Source organism: Helobdella robusta, assembly GCF_000326865.2.
Source record: "Helobdella robusta unplaced genomic scaffold HELROscaffold_36, whole genome shotgun sequence".
In the NCBI taxonomy this organism is placed as follows: domain Eukaryota; kingdom Metazoa; phylum Annelida; class Clitellata; order Rhynchobdellida; family Glossiphoniidae; genus Helobdella; species Helobdella robusta.
In genome coordinates this window covers 575570-598368 of record NW_008704742.1, presented here as the reverse complement: position 1 = coordinate 598368, position 22799 = coordinate 575570, and the positions used below count along the sequence as shown (strand labels likewise).

The 22799-nt window shown below is 31.0% G+C and overlaps 3 protein-coding genes across 3 annotated transcripts; 1 reads left to right on the top strand and 2 right to left on the bottom strand.

The window, feature by feature from the left end:
- Positions 1-1965: 1965 nt before the first annotated feature.
- On the top strand, positions 1966-4240 carry HELRODRAFT_192629 (hypothetical protein). The gene is made up of 3 exons (XM_009023391.1): positions 1966-2098; positions 2284-2531; positions 2966-4240. Exons 2-3 carry the CDS (start codon positions 2292-2294, stop codon positions 3617-3619), a joined length of 894 nt encoding a protein of 297 aa, XP_009021639.1. The 5' UTR covers positions 1966-2098; positions 2284-2291; the 3' UTR covers positions 3620-4240.
- A 3408-nt stretch (positions 4241-7648) lies between these two features.
- On the bottom strand, positions 7649-9417 carry HELRODRAFT_192628 (hypothetical protein). The gene is made up of 3 exons (XM_009023390.1): positions 9378-9417; positions 8910-9062; positions 7649-8348 (listed from the first exon to the last, which is right to left on the bottom strand). Exons 1-3 carry the CDS (start codon positions 9401-9403, stop codon positions 8108-8110), a joined length of 420 nt encoding a protein of 139 aa, XP_009021638.1. The 5' UTR covers positions 9404-9417; the 3' UTR covers positions 7649-8107.
- Positions 9418-12585: 3168 nt separating this feature from the next.
- Positions 12586-14559, bottom strand: HELRODRAFT_176040 (hypothetical protein; the record flags this gene model as incomplete). The annotated part of the gene is made up of 3 exons (XM_009023389.1): positions 12586-12684; positions 13470-13570; positions 14331-14559. The coding sequence occupies 3 exons, from the start codon at positions 14557-14559 to the stop codon at positions 12586-12588; spliced, it is 429 nt and encodes a 142-aa protein (XP_009021637.1).
- Positions 14560-22799: the final 8240 nt, after the last annotated feature.

Here is a 22799-nt window from a genome sequence, read left to right as displayed (position 1 = left end):
CTTACATGACTATAAAAACCTTTGCTTTCTGTTTTTATATTTTCCGCTATGTTTTTTCAAAAGTCCAAGTGGCTTTTTTATTCACATACAAAGATTCATTTCTTTGGTTTTTGTAATTTTCAAGTAATTGTCTGCGTCTGGTGTTATATCTTCATTTTCAGGTTTATTTAAGGAGTACTCCCTATAAAGCTGAAATTTTTTATGCCTTATTTTTTTAGTTTTTTTTTTCAATATTTTTAGTTTTCCTCTTGTTTTTAGCTTTCCTCTTGCTTCTGGAATCCCTCGTTACCACTGTCTTAGAGGAATCGTATCTTTATAAATTTGTTTCATAAAGTTCAAAAACGTTTTCCAACTTTCTTCTATTCCAAGCGATTCAACTTGTTTTGTTCAACTTTAAGTCTTTTATTTTGTCTCTCATCTTTTTAAGTTTATAGGAAACGTTTACTTTAAAATCATCATCCACTTCATGTCGCGCACTTTCTTCTGGCATGTTGACTTTCATCATAAATAATATTGAAAATACCATACGAAAATAATAAAAATAGAACTAAATACGGCAATCTACGGATGCTGGTTTAACCTGATTGTAATAAAGTTCAATTTAAAAAAACCTAAATAATACAATTTTTATTGCTGATAATAATATTTTAAAAAGTTGATTGGCAAGCCCACCCCGGGCCCCTAAAACTTGTCGGGCCTCTGGGCAATTGCCTTTCCCTGCTCCCGTATAGGCGGTACTGGTGAAACTGAACCCCTAGCTTATTATCACATCTCAGTTTTTTATTTGAAAAAATTAACCAACTTCCAAAGAAAGAAAATTAGCTGTGTGGAACAGTAGAACAGGTTGAACAATTCAAACAACTAGACTGCCACAATGATTGTTAATAAAAACGTTTAGCAAAATTTATAACTGACCAGAATATTGAAAAATACTTTTACAGTACGGTGATTTAATAATACAAGCAGAAATATTACAGGTGTGCAGTCAATAATAAAATGAGTATACAAATTTTAGCAATCCAGAATTCATTATTCGCTTATAAAAATAATAATAAGCTGACATCAAAATGTGTTCAGTTTCACATTTTTGTTCATTGAAATCAACCAAATATTAAAAATTATAACTCTGATTTCTTCAGTTCATCGTATTGTTCAATAACTTCAAATGAAACATGCATAAATATCGCAATTGAAAATTTATACAAAGTTTACGTAAGATGGTAAAATTAAACCTAGAAAAATTGTTATAATGTCAAACGAAAATGTCATTAGCGAGAATCAAAGTGAGAAAATTTTCAGTTTCAACGTTGAAAAAACCTTCTAACTTGTGACAACATTAATTAAAAATAAATCACAATATCATATCATTCTTGACGTTAACGACTGCATAAAAAAAGATTTTATAATATAGCGATAGGGATTTTTGAAGGAAACATATTATCACCGTTGACGTTAGCAAAAACAGTAAGTTAAAAACAATAACATCATCATCGATACAAAGTTGGCTTTATTCAGGCTCACAAAACAACTTGCAAAGCTTGGCTGTTGGAAAATTATTTTACAAACATCTTTTTACATGCTGTTGCTTACTTTGGCGTACATTTCTCTAGTTTTCCTGTGTATTGCACTGAATGTACAATTTTGTTGTTCGAAACTTGTGCTTATTATTGAATAACATTAAATAAACTTAATAGGTACGTGCAACTAATATTGCTTAATAAAATACACTTTTATATATTCATCTTTCCCTATATCACCCTATGTCCTGCATACAGAGACTCACAAATATAGCATGCTTAGGAAGCGCACTTACCTTATAAATGTACAGGTTATATATATATATATATATATATGTATGTACATTATTTAGTTTCAAAGTTGAAAAAGTCTTCTAACTATATATATATATATATATATATATATATATAGTTGAATGTCTTTCCATGTTCATACGAACGTTATTAAGAAAAGTAAACCAGAGCAATATTGATGATGGGAGTGCAGTCGCAATAAACAAAATTTAGTTCGTTAAAAAATTTATATATCGGTAAAAAAAACACTTAATCAGTTTTCAAGCTGTAATATTTCGGTGAATAAGGTCTGATTTGAATATTAATCTATTTTTTTTATTAACCGCACGGCGTTACTTGTATTTTTAAATTAGCAAAATTGCTGAAACTTTTTTCAATTTACTTTTTCGAATGGCGTGTTATAAGGTTGATTTCATGAAAACGTTTAAATTTACGAAACTTACAAGTCAATGAAAACTTTTTTCTGCTGTAGGCCTTGATATGTTTCAGCCTGCATCCATAAACATTCAGACTGGATCGACAAGCCAATCGACAACCCAGCAAGCGAACGAACCAGGAGGGGGAGGAGGAGGCCACTATCAATTAGTCAGCCAGCCCCACCACATTTACACTGGTGCAGCAACAAACGACATGTCACCTTATTTCGATCAATCGGTCCATTCAGCTAATCCCGGGCAAGACTTTAAGACATCTGCAGGCGTTGCTGAGAACAGTGCCCAAGTTAGCTTATTAACTGTTAATATGTTTATTAACACAACCTTCAGCTAAATGAATAAATTTGCATTTGTCTAGTCATTTCAATTGGTATTGATCTGGTCATTTCAATCGGTATTGATTTATAAAAAAGCGTGATGTAAAAAGGTAATACTACTACTACCAATACTAACAATAATCATCATAATAATTATTACAAAAACAGTGACAATAACACATATATATATATTTATATATATGTTCATATTTTTGATGATCACTGATTTACGATCAACTGCTAGAAAATTCGAAAAGTTAAATAGGAAGTTAACTAACGCCGAGCATGCTGTGATTTTCATCAATAATTGCATTTCTGACAGTTTTAATCCAATATAATATATATATATATATATATATATATATATATATATATATATATATATATATATACGCACACACAGAACTTTATATCGACAACTGATTTTGAAATGACAAACATAAACGATGATTTTGTGTTGCTTGAACACGAAAACTCTTGTGAACAACCAAGCTCCTTCCTTGGAAATGATCAGCAACATCCCCAAGAACATCAACATTTTTCAAAAAATGAACACCAACCAGAGCCACAAACATATCACAACCATTACGACGAATTTGATCACTATCATCAGTACTTTGAAAGCCAACCTCAGCAACAATCACAACACGTCCAGGATAACCAGCAGCAACAGCAGCAGACATTTCCTTCGCCAGAACAACCATTGCACCACTCCTTCGACAATCTGTCCTCCATTCATTCGCCTGCGGCATCCAGCAATTACGCCGATCCTCCGTGTAGTTTCGCTCGCTCCTGTGATGACATATCTTCAAAACAACACGACACATTAGATCAGAAGGTGGCAACGATTGTTCATACCGAACCAACTGAACAAAGAAAAACTATATGGGATGTCGTTTCAAAAGACATTGATCCAAAAATGTCATTTTCATACGCTTTGTTTGTAATTTTGTTGGCGGTAGCGAGCATAATGATCGAGGACGAAGTTTCGTTCACGTACGTGCAAGTCGTTCTTTCGTTCTTCAGCTTGGGAGTGTTCATTAAGATGGGTTGGTGACCATCGATAAAAAGCAACAAAAAAAGTCATATAATGCTGTGAGATGGTTCAATTGTTATATTCCGGGTTTGCTGTAAAGAATATTATTTTTGGATTTCGATTTATAATAATTTGTTTAGTTATCCAAAAACTTTGTTTTAAATTGATTTTTATGATAGAGCTTTACAATTTTTAATTTTGATTAAAACTACGCATAAAATATAATAAAAATATTTTAATATGATTTTAATCTATAAAAATAAATAAAATGATTGAGTCTTATTTTGATATTCGTTTATCAAGGATGTTTTATACGTTCATAAAATCATTCAAGAACACCATCAGCACCGGGGAACTAAACTTTTGATACTTTTGATGAGTACCTTAAAGCAGAACTGAAAATTTATTATGCTTACCAAACAACGGTAATAAATTAGTGAACATTTAAAAAAAAATCCCCTAGGTGCAAATAAAATTTAGCAATTTAATCTATTACTTTTATTTCTATTCAGCTTAAGCTCGAAAATAAGTTTGACAAGTGACTTTCGCTACTTGACAGTATAAATGGCTCTTATGGGCGTGTTAAATTTAAGAACTATTTTTTTGTGGAAGACTAAATAAAAATGACTCTAAGTTTGGTTGACGTCAGCGTTTGTTTATTATACTACCCCAACCAATAAAATGATGTCTCATGAGCCACGCGCTAAGACTATTTTAAGAATCATTTAAGCAAAATTACGATTTAAATGCGAAAAAAGTTTGATGTATGTATAACAGTGCAACGATCGGCTCATTTTTTATTTGATTTTTTTGCCTCCTTGGTCTTATATTTGGAATAAAAATGATCCGTAATAATTTTAGAATTTTTGACAAAATAATTTTTATTCAATCGCTATGAGTTGAAATTTCTTGTAATATTGGTTTCTTCCGTTTTGTAATGTATTATTATATTCTTTTTGTTTATTATACATTCAACATTTTCTTCCGTTATGGAAGAAAATGTTGAATGTATAATAAACAAAAGCCCCTGCATACGCCACTGTGTCTATAATGTCATCTCAAAAACCTTAAGTTTGCACTACAATCACTGCTTAATGCATTCATTCATCCCATCACAATGGAAATCCAGCTCAACTCATCCAATTCTCAAAACAAAACATCCATCATCACCAATAGATTATCGTCCAACGTCTATCACCCCCATACTTTCACGTATTCTAGAAAAATTCATCGTTAGGTCATTCATCTCTCCATGCTTCAACAATCCATCCATCAAACCACTATTACAAGACCAGTTCGCATTTCGCCCTACAGGCTCATCTACATCCGCCATCATCTCTCTTACTTCCACAATAACATCTTTCCTTAAAAATAATAATTATATTCATCTTATTGCTCTCGACTTTTCTAAATTTTTTGACACTTTCAATCACTTCTCACTTTCAAATAAGTTGGCCTCTCTTCCTCTACATGACAACATTTACAATATTATAATAAATTTTCTTTCTAATAGGAGTCATTCTACTTTCTTTAGCTCTACTTTTTCATCTACTCTACTTATTAACTCTAGCCTAGTTCAAGGTTCTGTCCTTGGACCATCTACCTTTATCATTATTGCTTCTACTCTCAAAACTATTCATAGCTCTAATCAATCAAATCATCAAGTATGCTGACGACACCTACCTTATCATCCCATCATCTAACTCAAACACCATCCAATCCGAACTCGACTCATTAACTTCATGGTCAAAACAATGCAATCTGTCACTTAATCTCAATAAATCATTTGAACTCATCATTCACAATAGCCGTAAGAAAATACCAGAACACCCATCAATCAAACAAATCAATTAAAAATATTAGGCATCCCATTCACCTCCACACTTAATATAGCACCTCATATCAATCACATCCCCACAAAACGTTTTCAAACATTTCACACACTCAAAACACTCCGCTCACATGGTCTCAGAGGCATTAAATTATTTGACATCACCGAATCACTCATCATCTCACGCATCAAATATGCAGCTCCCTCCTGGTCTGGTTTTGCTACACAACAACAACTTCAGCAGCTACAATCTCTCTCAAAAAACTAATGCGCTTCAATTATCTGCCTGCATCATATCCTACCGTCGCTGAGATATTCAACACACTCAATTCAAGACTGTTCCAAAAAATTGAAAATAACAACAACCACGTCATCCATCCTCTACTCCCACCAATCAAAACTACAAAACTCAACCTTCGTCAACGCAAGCATAATTATCAAGTCGGCACCCAATCAGCATATCAGGAAAAGACCTTCATCACAAGGCACCTCCAACATATTAGCACTCAATAAAACTTTATTATTTACACAATCTAGTTTTCTTTTTACTTATCACCTTACTAACTCACCAAGTTATTATCTAGTCCATAAACAAATTACTTTATTCATTTGCCCTTATATACCATTACTTCATTTTATATTCTATAATTTTCATGTTTAAACATTTTTTTTCTCCGTTATTTATTTATTCAATCATTTATTCTTTTCGTTGCCATTTTATACTACTGCCTTGCATGCTGTAACGTCCTACCTCGGGAAACTGGGTCTCCGGACGCTAAACGAAGATTGATTGATTGCTTTCTGTAACAGTTTCTACGTCTGTCGGATCCTGATTTTTTAAAGAATAATGAAAAAAAAGTGTGTGCTGTGCGTGCGTGCCAAACAATATGCCGCCGACTCCAAGAATTACATTTGGTTCTTATCCTTTGAATTTTTGATTAAGCAGACCTAATTTTGATTTTAATTTTAATGATAAAAACTATTAATAACGCAAAAATCAAGGGAAAGCCTGTCAATGATAATGGTCTCTGATCGTTACAATTCCCCTGACACCAGACAAAATAACTAAATAAGCTGAATTATTACGCTAATTAATGAAATAAAATGATTAATAAATAATTAAATTAAATGAACTCTACACTCACACACCACACGCACACAAATAAAACAAAACATGTACAGTACACAACACATGCACACACAATAAAAATTCAATTTAACGATATTTTCCTACAAAATTGTCAACGTTTACTAATTTTAAAAATTTTTACATAAAATTGACAAAAATGATATGATAAATTAAAACTTTGTACGTAGTTTTATTTCAAGAGTTATGCCTTTGTTGACATTTAAACCTCTCAAGAATAGCATGGACTAAATGGATCTCAATCATCCCCAGTATACAACCAGTGGCAAAATGTCGCAGATGTGGTTGTAACTAAAAAAAACTTCGTGTTGCCAGCCAATCGGAATAACACGAAACCGCATGATCAGCGTCGGAATCAGAGGCCTGTCAAAGATAACGGTCTCAAAAAAAAACTAAACATGCCGAAATATTATGCAAATCCGTGTACACTGTACTTTTCCGATCGACCGTTAACCATTGATGTCTCGTACAAAAACCACATAATTTTCCAACGTGTGATTATTAGCAAACTATTGGGTCATGTTTTTCAAACTAAATTTTTCTCATGAAGATTATTAAAATGAAGACAGTGATGTGAAAAATGTAACGCCTCCACCTTCAATGACGTAAAAAACAACATTTTCTAGCCTTTTTATCTGCAGGTCATAAAAAATGTGATTCGTTCCACTTGGACGAGTGTATAAAAAGTTATAAAGCGAGCAATTTTGAGGGATCATTATTTAAAAACTTTTTTACTTTGCTACTTTTAAAAATATTTCAACAGTTTTATTTTAGTATTTTTTAAATGATATAATTGAAATTGAAAAATATCAATCGAAAAATTAAAAAAAATGTATTGATTTTTGCCACTTATATACTTACACTTAGATAGACCTATACTGGAACTCAAACGCACCGTGCATATTTTCTGTGCGCTTTTTGGGGTCTGGTGTCATTCTTTAGTTTCCTTGAACATTTATTCATCAAATTTTATAATTTTCACATTTTATAATTTATTAATAATTTTTATTTATTTTTTAAAAGATTTTATTTAATTAAATTATTTATTAATTAAATTATTTATTTATTAAATATTAGAAAAGAAACTCATCATAATTATTACTATCAGTTTATTTATTATTACTATTATTATTATTATTATATTATTAACAACGCGTAAGATATTTCTAATTTTAAAATCGTAAAAATTACATTAATAAATAATTAAATATTTTTCAAAAAAAAAATTAGAAAATGTTGACATTCTATTTAACAATTTCAGTACAATAGTTAGAAAGAGATGCATACAGATCCGTTTTCAGTCAAATATATTTCTATAATCGCTTTGCCAAAACAACGTATAAAATAAATAGACAGTTTGTGATCGGGCTTCGAAGAATTTCAAATTCTCAATTTCATGAAACACGATAATAGAAATGTTAATAGGAACAAATTTCTATAATAGAAAAAAAGGTCAAACTACGTAAAAATTCCACTCAATTGTAAATAGCGATATCAAAGTTTTCGAACGTTGATCTAATCATTCATACACCTAAGACATCACATAGAACATTAAATCATCCTGGCGGTCTGGTAGCCATCGTATGGTACTTGGTTTTGGCATCCGTCGGCAAGGAAGAGTATGGAAGAAAGAAAAGCAGAGAGCAAACCACCGATGGCCACATACAATGCGTAATAGAAATGCCTCGCACTGCTCTCGCCCAATATCTGCACGTTGTTTTCTTTGTATTGAAAGCCTATGAATACTCCAACTGCTGCTCCTATTAAGATCACTGTAATCGTGTGTTGTTGTTTCATGTGACAAATAAATAGAAAAAAGTTATTGTTATTAATTTTAGCATCATTGTAACTTGAGAGTCCAATCACATATCAAATACGTTCAGTAAAGAAACAGAAAATTTCTGTCAACTATTTAATATTAATACGTCGACAACATAACCTATGCTGATTGCTGCTTGACGCATAGTGCACAATTTTTCATGTTTATTTATAAGAGCGACTCGATGGTATAATGGTTAAGGTGCCCGACATTGTTGATGCAATGACCTGTTTCTAATGCGTTGATTCACGTGTATTTCTACACTGCATGTATGTAATAATAATACGCCTGTGAAGCTTGCCATGGCGCTATATAAAATGACATTATTATTATTTTGAATTAGTCAAACTTGCAAAATTTCTTTTTCAGTTTTCCAGTCCTTTTTTTATTCAATTGATTCTCAAACAAAAAATTAAAATTTTGCTAAAAAATCACTTCGTTGAAATATTTTAAACAACCAGTCTCATATCTTGAAGGATATTTTTCAATTTTCATGCACAAGCAGAGAACTTACGGGCAGAAAATATGAGAGAGCCGATGACAGTTGATAAAGAGAACGCTTTTTGACAGCAACACCTGCAGAGGACGTGAACGAATGCGAGCAGCACCGTGGACAACAAAATGACGAACCCGAACGTGTAAAGTGCCTGAGATGCTTTGTACCAATCTGCATGGAGTTGAAATTTTGTTCTTGTTCTTATTAAATTCAATTTAAAATTGGTTTAAAAATCCAACAATAACATTTCAAAGTTAAAAAGTTGAATGAGTTAAATTTAATGCCACATATATGTATTTGTAAATGTTTTAAGAAACATAAGCTATGCGTACGTAGGATGGAGACTAGTTTTTTAAATATTAGGAAACTTTCAAATAAATTAGCAAATCAATTCAATTCAAAAAAACTTTTATTTAGTAAAATACGTTACCAGGGAGACCCTAAGTTTTCACTTGTTGAGCCACGCTATCAAGATATTGCAAGAACATGAACAATAGGAATAATTGATGCATTCAACCTGACACATTGCAGATTGAACAGAACGACTAATAAAAACTCAAATAACAGAAACAAAATTTAAATTTACAAAATCAAATTATCTATCAATCTACTTAGTAAACCAAATCACTAGGATATATAAAGCCTAAACCTGTAGGACCACCCTAACCAAGGTTAACAGAAATATGTAATAATAAATTTTAATAATACGTTTAAATCATAAAATTAATAAATAAATTGAAACAAAATGAAGCTAATGAATTTGAATGAGAGACTTGAAGTAATTAGTTCTAATTAATACAAGAATACTTCTTTTAAAAAAGCTGAGGGAAGTAATATTTTTAACGTATGCAAGTAAGGAATCCCATAGACGAATAGAGACAGGAAAAACAGAATTATAAAAACAATTTCTGCATAGTTTAGATAAATAAAAATCAGGCTTGTTTCTGAGAACAATCGAGTGAGTGTTGGTTAAATAATTCACTTGACCATATAAAGAAGAACATTGATTTAATCTATGCAATTTATAAAAATACAGTAACAAATTTATAGTATATAAATCATTAACTTTTATGATATTAGATCCATTATAATTATTATTTATAAGTTCAAAACTATTTAAATTAAATAAAATATGCATGAAATATTTTTGACAAATATTTAAGACATGCAGATTAGATTTAGTAGTATAACCCCAAATAGGATTACAATAGGTAAAGTATGGCAAAATAATAGAACTATATAATGTAAGCAAAATATAATTAGGAAATTTAGACCTAAGTCGATAGATCAACCCTAAATTTTTTGAAATTTTTTTAGATATAAATTGTATATGATCTGACCAAGATAAGTTACAATAAATAATTACACATAAAAATCTTATGTTATTAACCCTATGAATAACATTATTATTTATTGATAATTGTACATTAATAATATTAGTACGTATCTAAGGACCGAAAAGAATAAATCGTTACCGTAATACAGTTGATAATGATTTTACACGGTGATGAAAAATTAAAGTTGTTTCTTTTATTTCGAAATAGTTATTTCGTTATATTGAAGATTTATTTGTTAGTTTCAGTTAATTTTAATTTTTTTTGCTATATTGAAGCAGGAAGCAGCTTATCATTTTTTTTTTCTCACAATTAGTTCTCATAGTTTCAAATGACACACATTCAACTTTTAAATGGAACAGTAGACGTGTTAGGCGCATTACACTGAATGCAGTTGATAGACGATAATATTTTTTGCATTCGAACCAAGTCATAGCCAATACATGATGACCTCAATATTTTAAACTTCTATTTTGTATTTTCCGTGCAAACCATTTTTTAAGTTAACCAGTGTCACCATATGAAATAAAATATAGGCAACAACAAGGTCATGACAACATAACAAAACCAAGAAACAATAAAGAAAAACAACAATGAAGAAAAAAATTAAGATAAGATTTCAGTAATTTTCTAAAAACAGATAAACTTGAACCAAGCTTTCTCTGATGAAACGATAAAAGTTGAACAGTTGAAAATGTTTTTTCCAATCTTCAGCTTCGTGGTTGAAACCGTCATGAGATCCGAGTTCTTAAGTCGAAGTTGGACAGGCCCAAGGTGGTTATTTTTGCGAACGTTTAGTCATCAGTTATGGATATGCCTGCACAACCAGTCAAACACAACTGATATCTCTTTTTCTATTTTTGGCCAGTGGAACTGGAGGTAACATGATCTAAATTTGCAGCACCAAAAACCATTTTGCCACACGATTCCGAATCGACTAAATCACAGCGATTGAATAACTAAAAATACTTGAATAAATGCATGCACAAAGCACACAGATTATTTTTTGTCTAGTTATTTTCTAATAATTTTCAGTTTACGTAAGGTGTACAGTGCAGGAACCTGTAAGAAATTTTATGTGATCATTCATCGTCATATTAGAATCTAGCACAACATCCAGATTCCTTGCATTCAAAACAAATTTTATATTTGTGTCGTCTGAAACAACTAAGTCCGCACTCTTCTCGAAAGCAGTTGTCAAGTTTATGCAATTATGGACCCGCAATCAATTTTTTGACATTCAATTACTAATCTCCGCTAAGCATTCGACTAGTATTTCTGATAAAATTATTTATATCATCCACACCACATAAACAAGGCCGATCTAAAATATACATCGAAAACAAAAACAGCGCATAGCAGAACCTTGAGGTACCTTTGATGAAAATATTTGTACAGTTGAAAAGTTCTTCGTAAGTGAGACCTCCTGTGAACGATACGATAAATATGATCTGAACCCCTCCCTACGTGAACAACGCTAGATAAAATCTTCCTTATTTTTATCTAATTATAAACATGTTATTAATATTACATTCATTTCTAAAATAATAGAAAAAGTAGTTTATAATCAATTGTCATTTTATTTATACTCTGACTCCTTGCTACCTGTATCTCAATCTGGTTCCAGACCTGCTCAAAGTACTGAAACTTTTTTTACTCAAAATTCATAATGATATCTTTCTCTCTAGTAACAATAGTAATTTTCTTTTTGCTCTTAACTTTTCCTCTGCTTTTGATACTGTTGATCATACTATTCTTTTGAGGCTGCTGATTCTTGTCTATCTTGGTTTTCTTCTTATCTCTGTAATCGTTGTTCTAAATAATTCTACTTCTAACTCTACTTTTACTTTCGAGGTACCTCAAATTTTATCCTTGGACCTCTTCTATTTATACTCTGTACTTCTGAACTACCTCGTATTAATAATAAATTTTCTTTTACTAGTCAACTATATGCTGATGGCCTTTATATTTATACTTCTTTTCTTTCATCTAATCTCAAAAATGTTCTTTCTAATCTATCTCAATGTCTTTCTTCAATTATCGCTTGGTGAGACTCTATGTGTCTTAAACTTAATCTTTCTAAATTTGAATTAATTTGTTTTAGTAAATCTAAACACTTTATTACTATTTTTTATATTATCATAACTGATTTCTAAAACACTTGATGTTTTTCACAAGTTTTGGAGTCTAGGCTTTATCTTTGATTATAGTATTTCTCTTTATTCTCAGATTATTAGTGTTGCTAGAAGTTCTTACTTTCATCTGTGTAAAATAAAAAAACTTTTGCCTTTTTTGACGATCTTACTCTTCTCCTTCTTGTTATTTCGTTAGGCTCTACTAGGTTCTTCCTGAGTCTACACTCATCCTTTAAGTAAATCTTTTAACTCTGCTGTTCGTCTAGTTACTCGTGCCACTTTTTTCTTATATATCTCCATATCTTGTTCTCTTGCACTAGCTACCTGTAAAATATAGAATAATTTTTAAAATTTGCAAGTCTCCATCTAAATTATTTCCTAAATACTTATCAGATATATTAATTGAAACATAAACGCCCCGGTTTACAATAGTCTTTTTGTTCTCACTTCTTCTTAATTCGTGTTTAACAGTCTTTTGCTAAATCTGCATTTGCTTTTTCTGACCCTTTTTTCTGGAACTCTCTACCTCCTTCTCTGACTACTTTTCCATCACTTAAAAAGTTCAGAGCGAATCTCAAGACCCATCTGTTTGCAAAATCCACTGAGGAGCGCTGTTGAACATCTTGAAAATAGCGCTTTATAAACTTATTGATTGATTGATTGATTAATTGATTGATAAAACAAATTTACAAGTTAATCGTTTTAAGAAAATATCATGATCTACACAGTCAAGGGCTGCACTCATATCTAAAAACGCTAGTTGCAATGAACACTAAGCATCCATGTTTTCATTAAAAAAAGGATTTACAGGTGCCATTTCTGTAGAGTGATGTGGTTTGAAACCGGCCTGTAACTGTCCAAATCATTATTATTTTTGCCTTGTTTTTAAGCACTAGAAAAAAAATCAGCATGTTCCAACTTACAACATTGAAAAAGAACCCGAACTGAAGCACAGGTGACAAAACCAGTCAACAAATTTGTGAAGGGTCTGACATGTTTTTTTTAGAAAAGTGCTTCTGCAAACAATCCAATAAATACGTTTTTGAGAAAGAGTTCAATATCATATTTACAATTTTGGAACAAAGAAAATTTCGGAAGTGATTTTCCACTTTCGCCTGAATCAGTAAAACTTGGACATTCCGCTTTTTTGTCAAATCTCCTACTTTGTCAATTTTATCATTTAAAACTTTTGAGCCAAATATTCTCACTCCTGTAAATATTTTGTTTTTGTACATATACAGAACTCTTCATAATCAAAACATTAACCCATTTTGTCTTTTCTTTATATATATATCAACGTTTTTCTGTATTTTTTACTAATTTTCAGAATTTTGCTTTCATTCACATCAACAGTCGGAATCGGACCGAGATGTCAATAAACAATTTTTATCCACAACTACACGCAAAGGACTAACTATATCGAAAAAGGTTTAATTTTATTGTCTAACAGATTCATTAGCCATAGCCCCAAAACATTTTAAGAAAGTTTTTGGCCATTAAATTAAACAGATCATGATTCATCCTTTTCCATGTTTGGACAGATATTAATTATGCCGTTAAAATTAAACTATCGTTGCAAAATCGCCAATTTGTTAAATTGCGTGCAAGTCCTCTAACATATTCAAATCGTTTGCAATAGTTTCAATTTGTTTCGTTTAACAAAATTTCTACTCTGCAAAGTTCCAACAAAGAGCATTTCAACTCAGATATTTATTAATAAATGTAATTTAATATGAGCGTGCTTATATTCTAATTTGTTATCGTTGTTCAAAGGCATTTAACAAATTATTTGTTATATATAAGAAACATCTGAATTGCTTGCGTTAATTAGAAATCATTCGGCTGAATGTATTTTATGGTTTAAAATATGTGCTGTTATTAAATTATTGAAACACTGTCCAAAACATTTGTTTAAACAGATCTACCAAGCAAAACCATAAAAAGATTTACGTTTTTAAAGGGAAATTAACCTGGCAGATCTTGCTCCATTTTGAAATCATCCTCCCAGAAGTATGTCCAATATTTCTGATCAGTCATTCTGACTAACATGCCTTCGTACAAAAACGATCCTCCATTCGTCACTCCTGAGCAGCCTGAAGGGCAGTACACCCAGTAGGGCAGAACGAATGCCCCCATGCAAGCCACAAATGAGATCACCACAAACAAAAAGCCCAAACAACTTATTAACAATTGGCACATTTCTTCAATTCTTCAAATACATAAAAACTGATTTCATAATTCCATGGAAAATAAATTGGAACTTATTTCTAAAAAACCTGTTTTTAACATAAATAATATATTTAATAACATGAAATATTTTAAAATGTTAAAACTTCATCAACAGCTGAATAAACTTGTATTTTTCAGTTTAAAACGAACAATTCAAAATACTTTCACTAAAATGAACGTTGGTCTAAAAAATTTTTTTTAACAATTTTTGAGCATGTGTTGTTGGTCGATGTTGATGGTTTGTGACAACATCAGCAGTTCAGACACAAATAAGCATGCAACCTTTTCTTCATTTTCAATGCTCTTCAGATAATTTAACGTTACAAAAATAATTGAATCTAGTAAAATTAAATAATTTAACAAATGATTGTGTGACAAAAATTGAGGAATGAGGATCAGATAAAGGTGCTTAACTTTTATTCGTAAAAACGGAAAACTGTTAAAGCATCATGCATCATCACACGTGATTTACATGACGAGATAAATCTATTTGTATATATATATATATATAAGTTTATTTGTATATACATATATATATAAGTATTATGTACATATATGTATTATGTATATATATATATATGTATATATATATATATGCATACATATATAGAAATATATATTAAAGGTAAAAGAACGTTATATCACATGCAAGCTCAAACATCAGCGTGCACCGCTATAAATATATATATATATATACATATATATATATATTATAATATTGAAAAATTAATGGTTAAGAAAAATCCGTTGCTTAATCTCCAGTCAATAACTAGCACCTCACGTTTCCATCAATCCATCAAATCTATCTATCAAAGAGGAACTGATCTACTTTATTTTTGAATAATGTGTTGGTCTGTCAAATTCATAGCCTGCTTTATCTTTCAAATTGCAATTCTTTCAACTGTCATCTGCTCAATTATAATCTTCAAAAAATCAAAATTTTTTCAAAGTACGCTAAAATACGACGAAAAAATATAACGAATTTTTTTATCAATTTTTTATCGAAAAGTCGTTATATTTGCGTTCGTTATATCCATAAAAAATGCATGTAAGTATGTTGTGATCGTAAGCTTTCGAACTTTATATCAGAGAAAACTTTTTGAAACATTTCACGATTAATAAGCATAATAAAATATAGTGTTCCTAATGCAAAAATCTATATGCAGTGTAATGCTCTTACTCCACACACAACCGCACACAACTATACACAACCTCACACAACCGCGCACAACCACACACAGCTACACACAAGTATATACAACCACACACAACTACACACAAGTATATACAACCACACACAACTACACACAAGTATATACAACCACACACAACTACACACAATAATACAACCACACACAATCGTTCAGCGTGCAGACGTTTCCATTTCTCAATATATTCAGCCGCAGTCACAATCGATTGTACAGAAGTGTACAGATACTATTATACTCTGCGTGTACATATTTAATATTATGTGGAATGTAACACACATGTACACTCAATATATTATGTATATATATATTGTATGACTTATACCGAATTGTTGGCGTTCCGTTAATCAATTTAAAGTTTGTTTTTTCAATTTTCCATACTAGAATTTTCTGGAAAAAGTTTCATTAAAGTTTCATGATGAACTTGGATAGAAAATTGAAAAGACTAACAAGAATTTATATATATATATATTATTATTATAATTATATGATCATTTATATAGCGCCTATTAAAAACATTCTCATAGGCGCTTTACAACTATGGCAATTTTCTAAAAGGAAAAAAGATATGTCTTCAATTGACTCTTGAACTGGGGAAGTGTCAGACCAGACCGGCGCAAAAAATATGGAAGTTCATTCCAATGCCTTGGTCCATAAACTGCAAAACTACGTGATGCAATCTTTAATTTAGTAACCGGGACCACTAACAAGTTTCCCCGATCTGATCGTAGGCCAGTTTTTAAAGAAATCGATGATCTGTCAATCAACATTTCGGACAGATATTGCGGAGCCAATCCGTTTAAGCATCTGTAAACCAAAACACAGACTTTAAAAACAATTCTTTTGCTGACCGGCAACCAATGCAATTCCGACAGAATTGGGTTAATATGTTCAACACGACTAGCACCAACAACAATTCTTGCAGCTCTATTCTGAACCATCTGCAACTTAGCAATCTCATGTTTCGAAACATCATAAAACAAACTATTACAATAGTCCAATCTAGAATGTATGAACGAATGAATCAGAGTAACCATGGTTGATCTGTTCAAACTCTTTTTAATTCGATACAATTGCCGCAATTGAAATGAACAAGATTTTACCAAAACCTTTATATGTTCACCCATACATAGATTTTTATCTATTTTAAAACCCAAAACTGTAGCCATTTTTCCAAAATCAATAATCATGTCACTTATTTTCACAAAATCAACGTTAATCCTAGAGGTTTGCTGCCAAGTTCCAACTGGTACCAGCTGAGTTTTTTCCCGATTCAATTTTATACCATTCAAACCCATCCACCTATCCAATGCACCCAAACAATCCAACATTCTTTCAATCAGAAAATCAAACTCCCCAGTCGCCGCACTTGCAATTATCTGAACATCATCTGCATAAGCAAAACCCTTTAAAGAAAATTCATCAATGAGATACATAATATCGGCTGTATATAACGTAAAAAGAAGCGGGCCTAAGACAGACCCCTGGGGAACCCCAGACAAAACATCAACTGTATTTGACCAAGAATTATTATAATAAACCTGCTGGGTACGTTTGCACAAATAAGATTTGAAAAATTCCAAAGCTAAGTCACAGACACCGTAACTTAAACATAATCGACGTAACAGTGTATCATGATTCACACAGTCAAATGCGGCACTCATATCAAGTAGAGTCAGAAGAGAGACCTGATTGCGATCAGAAGCCTCAAAAAGTTCCGACAATACCTGTAACAAGGCCGTCTCCGTCGAATGAAAGCGTCTGAAACCAGATTGATTATTTGGAAAAAAGTTATTATCATTTAAATACTTTAGATTTAAATATGAACAATTCTTTCCAAAACCTTCGAAATAAAAGTTAAATTTGAGACAGGTCGAAAACTTTTAAGTTCATTCATGTCTAAAGACGCATGCTTCTGAAGAGGAATATTAATTGCATGCCTATAAATAGCTGGAAATGTGCCTGTTGACAGACACAAATTAATTAATTCCGTAAAATAGGGCAAAAAATAATCTATATATTGTTTAAAAATATTAGCAAGCATACAATAAATCATACAAGAGGTTGACGGAGAACTAATTACAAAGGTTCTAACTTCAGACTGCGATACCCGCGAAAATTCACAAAATTTTATGTCAACATTAGACCTACACTTTATAGTAGGCTCTCCAGCTACAGATATATTGTTTTTTATCCCTTCAATTTTTTTAATGAAAAATTCAACAAAATCGTTAGCTGTATGGGTCATAGTACAATCATTTGTCAAATCATGTCTAATTATAATTTTATTCAAATCAGAATCAAATGATTTGATTTTGAACAAATTTTTCATGATGGCAGTTTTGGTATTGCTATTTCTGACAGCAACCAACATAGGCCGTGGTGACTCACCTTTTATTCCCAGTCTACTTATTTTGAAATCATTAGTATTTTCAATTAAATCACATGACAATTCTTTACATATTTTTAATAAAACATTTTTTTCCTCAATTATTGTACCTTGTTCCTTAAGACCAAATACTAATATATTTTCTCTCTTTTTCCGCTCACTCTCCTCATCTAATTTTCTACTTACATTCATGACCTCAGTATTGACGGATTTTATTTCATTTTTAAATTCACCTTTAACAACATCAGCAAAGCTAACCTTCAACTCTTTTTTCATTATATCCATTTCTTTAGCAAACTCAGGACCGACGGCCACACTATCTTTTCCAAAATTATTCAACAATTGTTTCATTTCATTTACTTCAGAAATGAGCTGTTTGTTTGATTCACGAATAGCAGCAATTTCAACTGCAGATTTTACAAAATGTCTATCAACATTTACTAAAGCATTGTCAAAATTTTCGAAAATTTCCAGACAGCCATCGCAATGAAATTTCACATGTTTCATTTTAAACACAGGTAAATAAGAATCAGATATGTTTACACACTTTGTGTGCACATGAAATTTGCATGAACTGCATTGTAATTCTTTTTCAGTTCTTTTAATTTCATTTTTACAACAAGTGCACACTCTATCATTAGCATTCGGCATGCTAGCAATTGTCCAATCACTAACAACCTGAATATTGTACAACGCAGCTTAAAACGAATATATCAAAAAATGAAAATTAATTCAACTTAAAAAATTAACAAAAACCCCTATAATATCGATATTAACCGAAAAATTGAATTCTCTGAAACTAAAGTGAATAGTCCGTCCAGAAGTCAACCGAAAATACTGAAAAACGACTCGAAAAAACGCCAAAAATCAACAGCAAAAAACAATTGACCAACAGCTAGCAGCTATGTATGTATGTATATATATATATAATATTATATATATATATATATATATATATATATGTCGGTAATAGACCATAATTTTACAGTATTTTATAAATTCTACCGAATGTTTGGCGTTAATGGCGTTAATTGTAAAAATATATATATGTATACATATATATATACATATTTAATATATATATATATGTATATATATTATATATATATATATATATATATATATTACTGCTAGAAGAAAAAAGTATGTAATAAATTCCACCGATTTATTAGCGTTTATCAACATATATTCTTATTTTTCAATTTGTCCTAGTAAATTTTCATCACCGAAATTGAGTCTGTTAAAACTTGAAACTCTATTCTTATTAACAAAAATTTTATTAAAATATTTATATACATATAACATTTTACTAAATATATTTATATACGTATATAAGTGATAATTAACGACATGTATGCATGTATATTGTATACAGATAAGTTTCTTTAAATTTGCGCATTCGTGTGTGTGGGCGTCTATCGACACATGCATAATGCAGAGCTGGCAGCCATGCGCTCTCGATGGCTCGTTGCTGCCTCCTAGCATGCAACATGCAGATGCACTGTGTTGAGCTGTGCCTTGTATTGTATGTAATGTGTGTTGTTGTTGTGTCCCATGTAATCTGTGTTGTTGTTTTGTACGTAATGTAAGTTGTAATGTTGTATGTAATGTGCTTTGTAATGTTCCGTGTAATGTGATGTGTGTTGTGGTGTTTTGTTTGTATGTACAATAATGCGTTGTATGTAGAATGATTTGTCGTGTTGTATGCAGTGTTTGTAACGTGTTTGCATTTTTCAATGTGTTGCACTGTGTTGTCTTGTTTTGTATTCATCAGTGCCTCGCTACCAATATGTGTGCCTGTACTGTTTTTGCGTGCATTATGCATGCAGTGCATGATGTAGTGACGGTTGCTGCACTAATTTTTTGTATGCTTCATAATGTAAATCTTCAAACGCAGAACTGCTTACACGTTATTCTAGACGTATAATTAAACTTTCGGGCAGCAAAGGCTGTACACCATCCACACCACACGACGCACATACACATTACGTATGCACGCGCAGGCACCGCATCACACTGGTATGATGGTCCTTGAGTGTCGGACAGACAGCATTCGAACCTCGCCACCGAGTAATAACAGTGCGAGACAAGTCACTTCTACTGACCGAGCTAACTCGGTGACTAACTGATTAATTGCCAACACAAAATTAATATTTGTATTGTGAACCATTTTAATAAGAAATAATCGATGATACGATGGTTTTGAACAAAAAATGTTTGAATGTATGTGAAGTGGCAGTTCTATATGTTGGTTGAAGTAGTTAATGTAAAATTAACAAAAATCCACAATGAACGGAATTCTTCTGAATATCCGGTCGATGTTAAAGTTATCTCATTATAAAATAAAGCATTACTCAACTCTAAAACGTTTCAAACACAATCTACATACTCATTTCAAATTTAGACAAAATGTTGGCTGGTATACAATTTTTATTTCATGTTAATTTAGATAAAATAGTCTAATTTCCATTTTCAACTTCATCATCAAACATATTAATACTCATTAGAACTTTATCATTTACTAAGTCATTATCTAGTCTATTAATTTGCCGTTACTTCATCTTATATTTCATTGTCAATTACTTTTCTTTTATTATTATTATTATTTAATTTATTCTAACTTATTTCACTTTTCATGTTCTAACATTTTTCTTCCTCACTTTTTGTATTTATTTACTCACTTATTTGTTTAATTTTGTACTACTGCCTTGCATGTTGTTACAGTTTCTGCGTCTGTCAGATCCTGATTTTTAAAGAATAATAAAAAAAACTTATTTAACCAAAAGTACACAAAACAATCTTTTGGCAAAATTTATATAACAAAGAAAAATAAGAGGTTGATAGGATCATTACTGATGCGGCGTCATCATCGGTGATACAGTTCCACCATTTATGGAAGAGTCTCATCATTTATTTTATGATACATTGATGATCGGTCTCATCGTTGATGATACAGTCTCATCGTTGATGATAGTTTCATTGTTGATGATACGGTCTCTCCCCTCCCATACCACTGTCATAGAACGTCAAAATAATCAACCCGTTATTTAATGGATCTACAAACGGAGTCATTTCTTAACACGCACTCCACATCACCTCCGCCAACATCCACGCACGCATTCGAGGGGACGCGCAAACATCGCGCATCATATTTTGCAACCGTCCAAACGATAATCGTCGGGAGTTTCACCGATGATTAATTTCTGGCGAATGGATGACAATGTCACAAACAAATGCCCGACACACGACATTGCACACGTTCAGCTTCAACTCCGCCAAATAAATCATCACGTGTATCTTCGGTGTGGTTGGTTATGTTATGACACGTTGAAAGACTAATGGGAAAGAAATTTCAAAATTTTTTGTTTTCGATAATCATCATTTTGCTCAGTCCTGCAAGGTTACCTGTTTATTTTTTGCAGTTGCTCTAGCTCGAATATAATAATTCAATTTCTGTATTAAAGTCATCAAATAGATTTTTTAATTGATAAAGAAAATTTATTAAATTAATAAATTTTATTCGATAGGATGAATATTTTTTAATTATAACTTATAAAATTAATTATGTTTTTGATCTTGTGAATGTTTTTTAAAAAGTACTACCACATTACCATAAGCCACAAACCGATAGAGATAATTGGGCTCAATAATCTTCTTCCCATATTACGATGAATGAATGATATTTTTTCGGTTGACATAATTAATTAATTAATTATAATAAGGATAATTATTTAGGATAAGTTGAGTTTTTTAAAATTTTTAAAATAAAACATATTTTTCCGCTTATCATTTCTTTTAAAATGAAAAATTCAGTTCTAGAAAAGACTCAAAACATTTATTTTAATTTTAAATTTATTCTTTCATCTTGATTTTTACATAAATTTTCAGCACATCTTAAAAAATATCCCACCAAGCCATATTTAAAAATATTTAATTTATATTTCATTTTGCATTTTTGTTTAGAATTATTTTGATAAATGATTTTTGAAAAAAAATTCAGAAATAAAAAGTAAAAACTTTATATGGAACCTGAAAATACTAAGACTTAAACATTTTTTACAGCACTGCAAATAATTTAATTGAATGTCACGTATAAAATGTATTGGTCACATATTCTGCATGTCAACAAATTTTAACAAATCCAATCAGCATCATATCCATGAAAATAATTTAAGAATCCTCAGAATATTGGGCTGCGACTTTCGGTTTCATTCAAGTTCTCAAATTTGCAAGATGCATTAAATACATAAGCATAAACATAAACATAAAGAAGTAATGGGCGCGAAGAATTCTATTAAAAATTAACACTTATTGTTACCAAAATAAAATCTTCTCTTCCAAGAAAAGCTGATAAATTAATGAATGAAAGAACGAACGAATGGAGAGGTGGATATATAACTAATATAACTAAAAACATTGGAAAGCTAAAAAATACTGCAATTGATATATATATATATATATATATATATATATATATATAGTTTTGTATGCTGTGATATTCATCAATAATAATTGCATTTCTGACAGTTTTGATCATATATATATATATATATATATATATATATATATATATATATAAATATAGCAAATTTTATCATATGTTTATATATGTA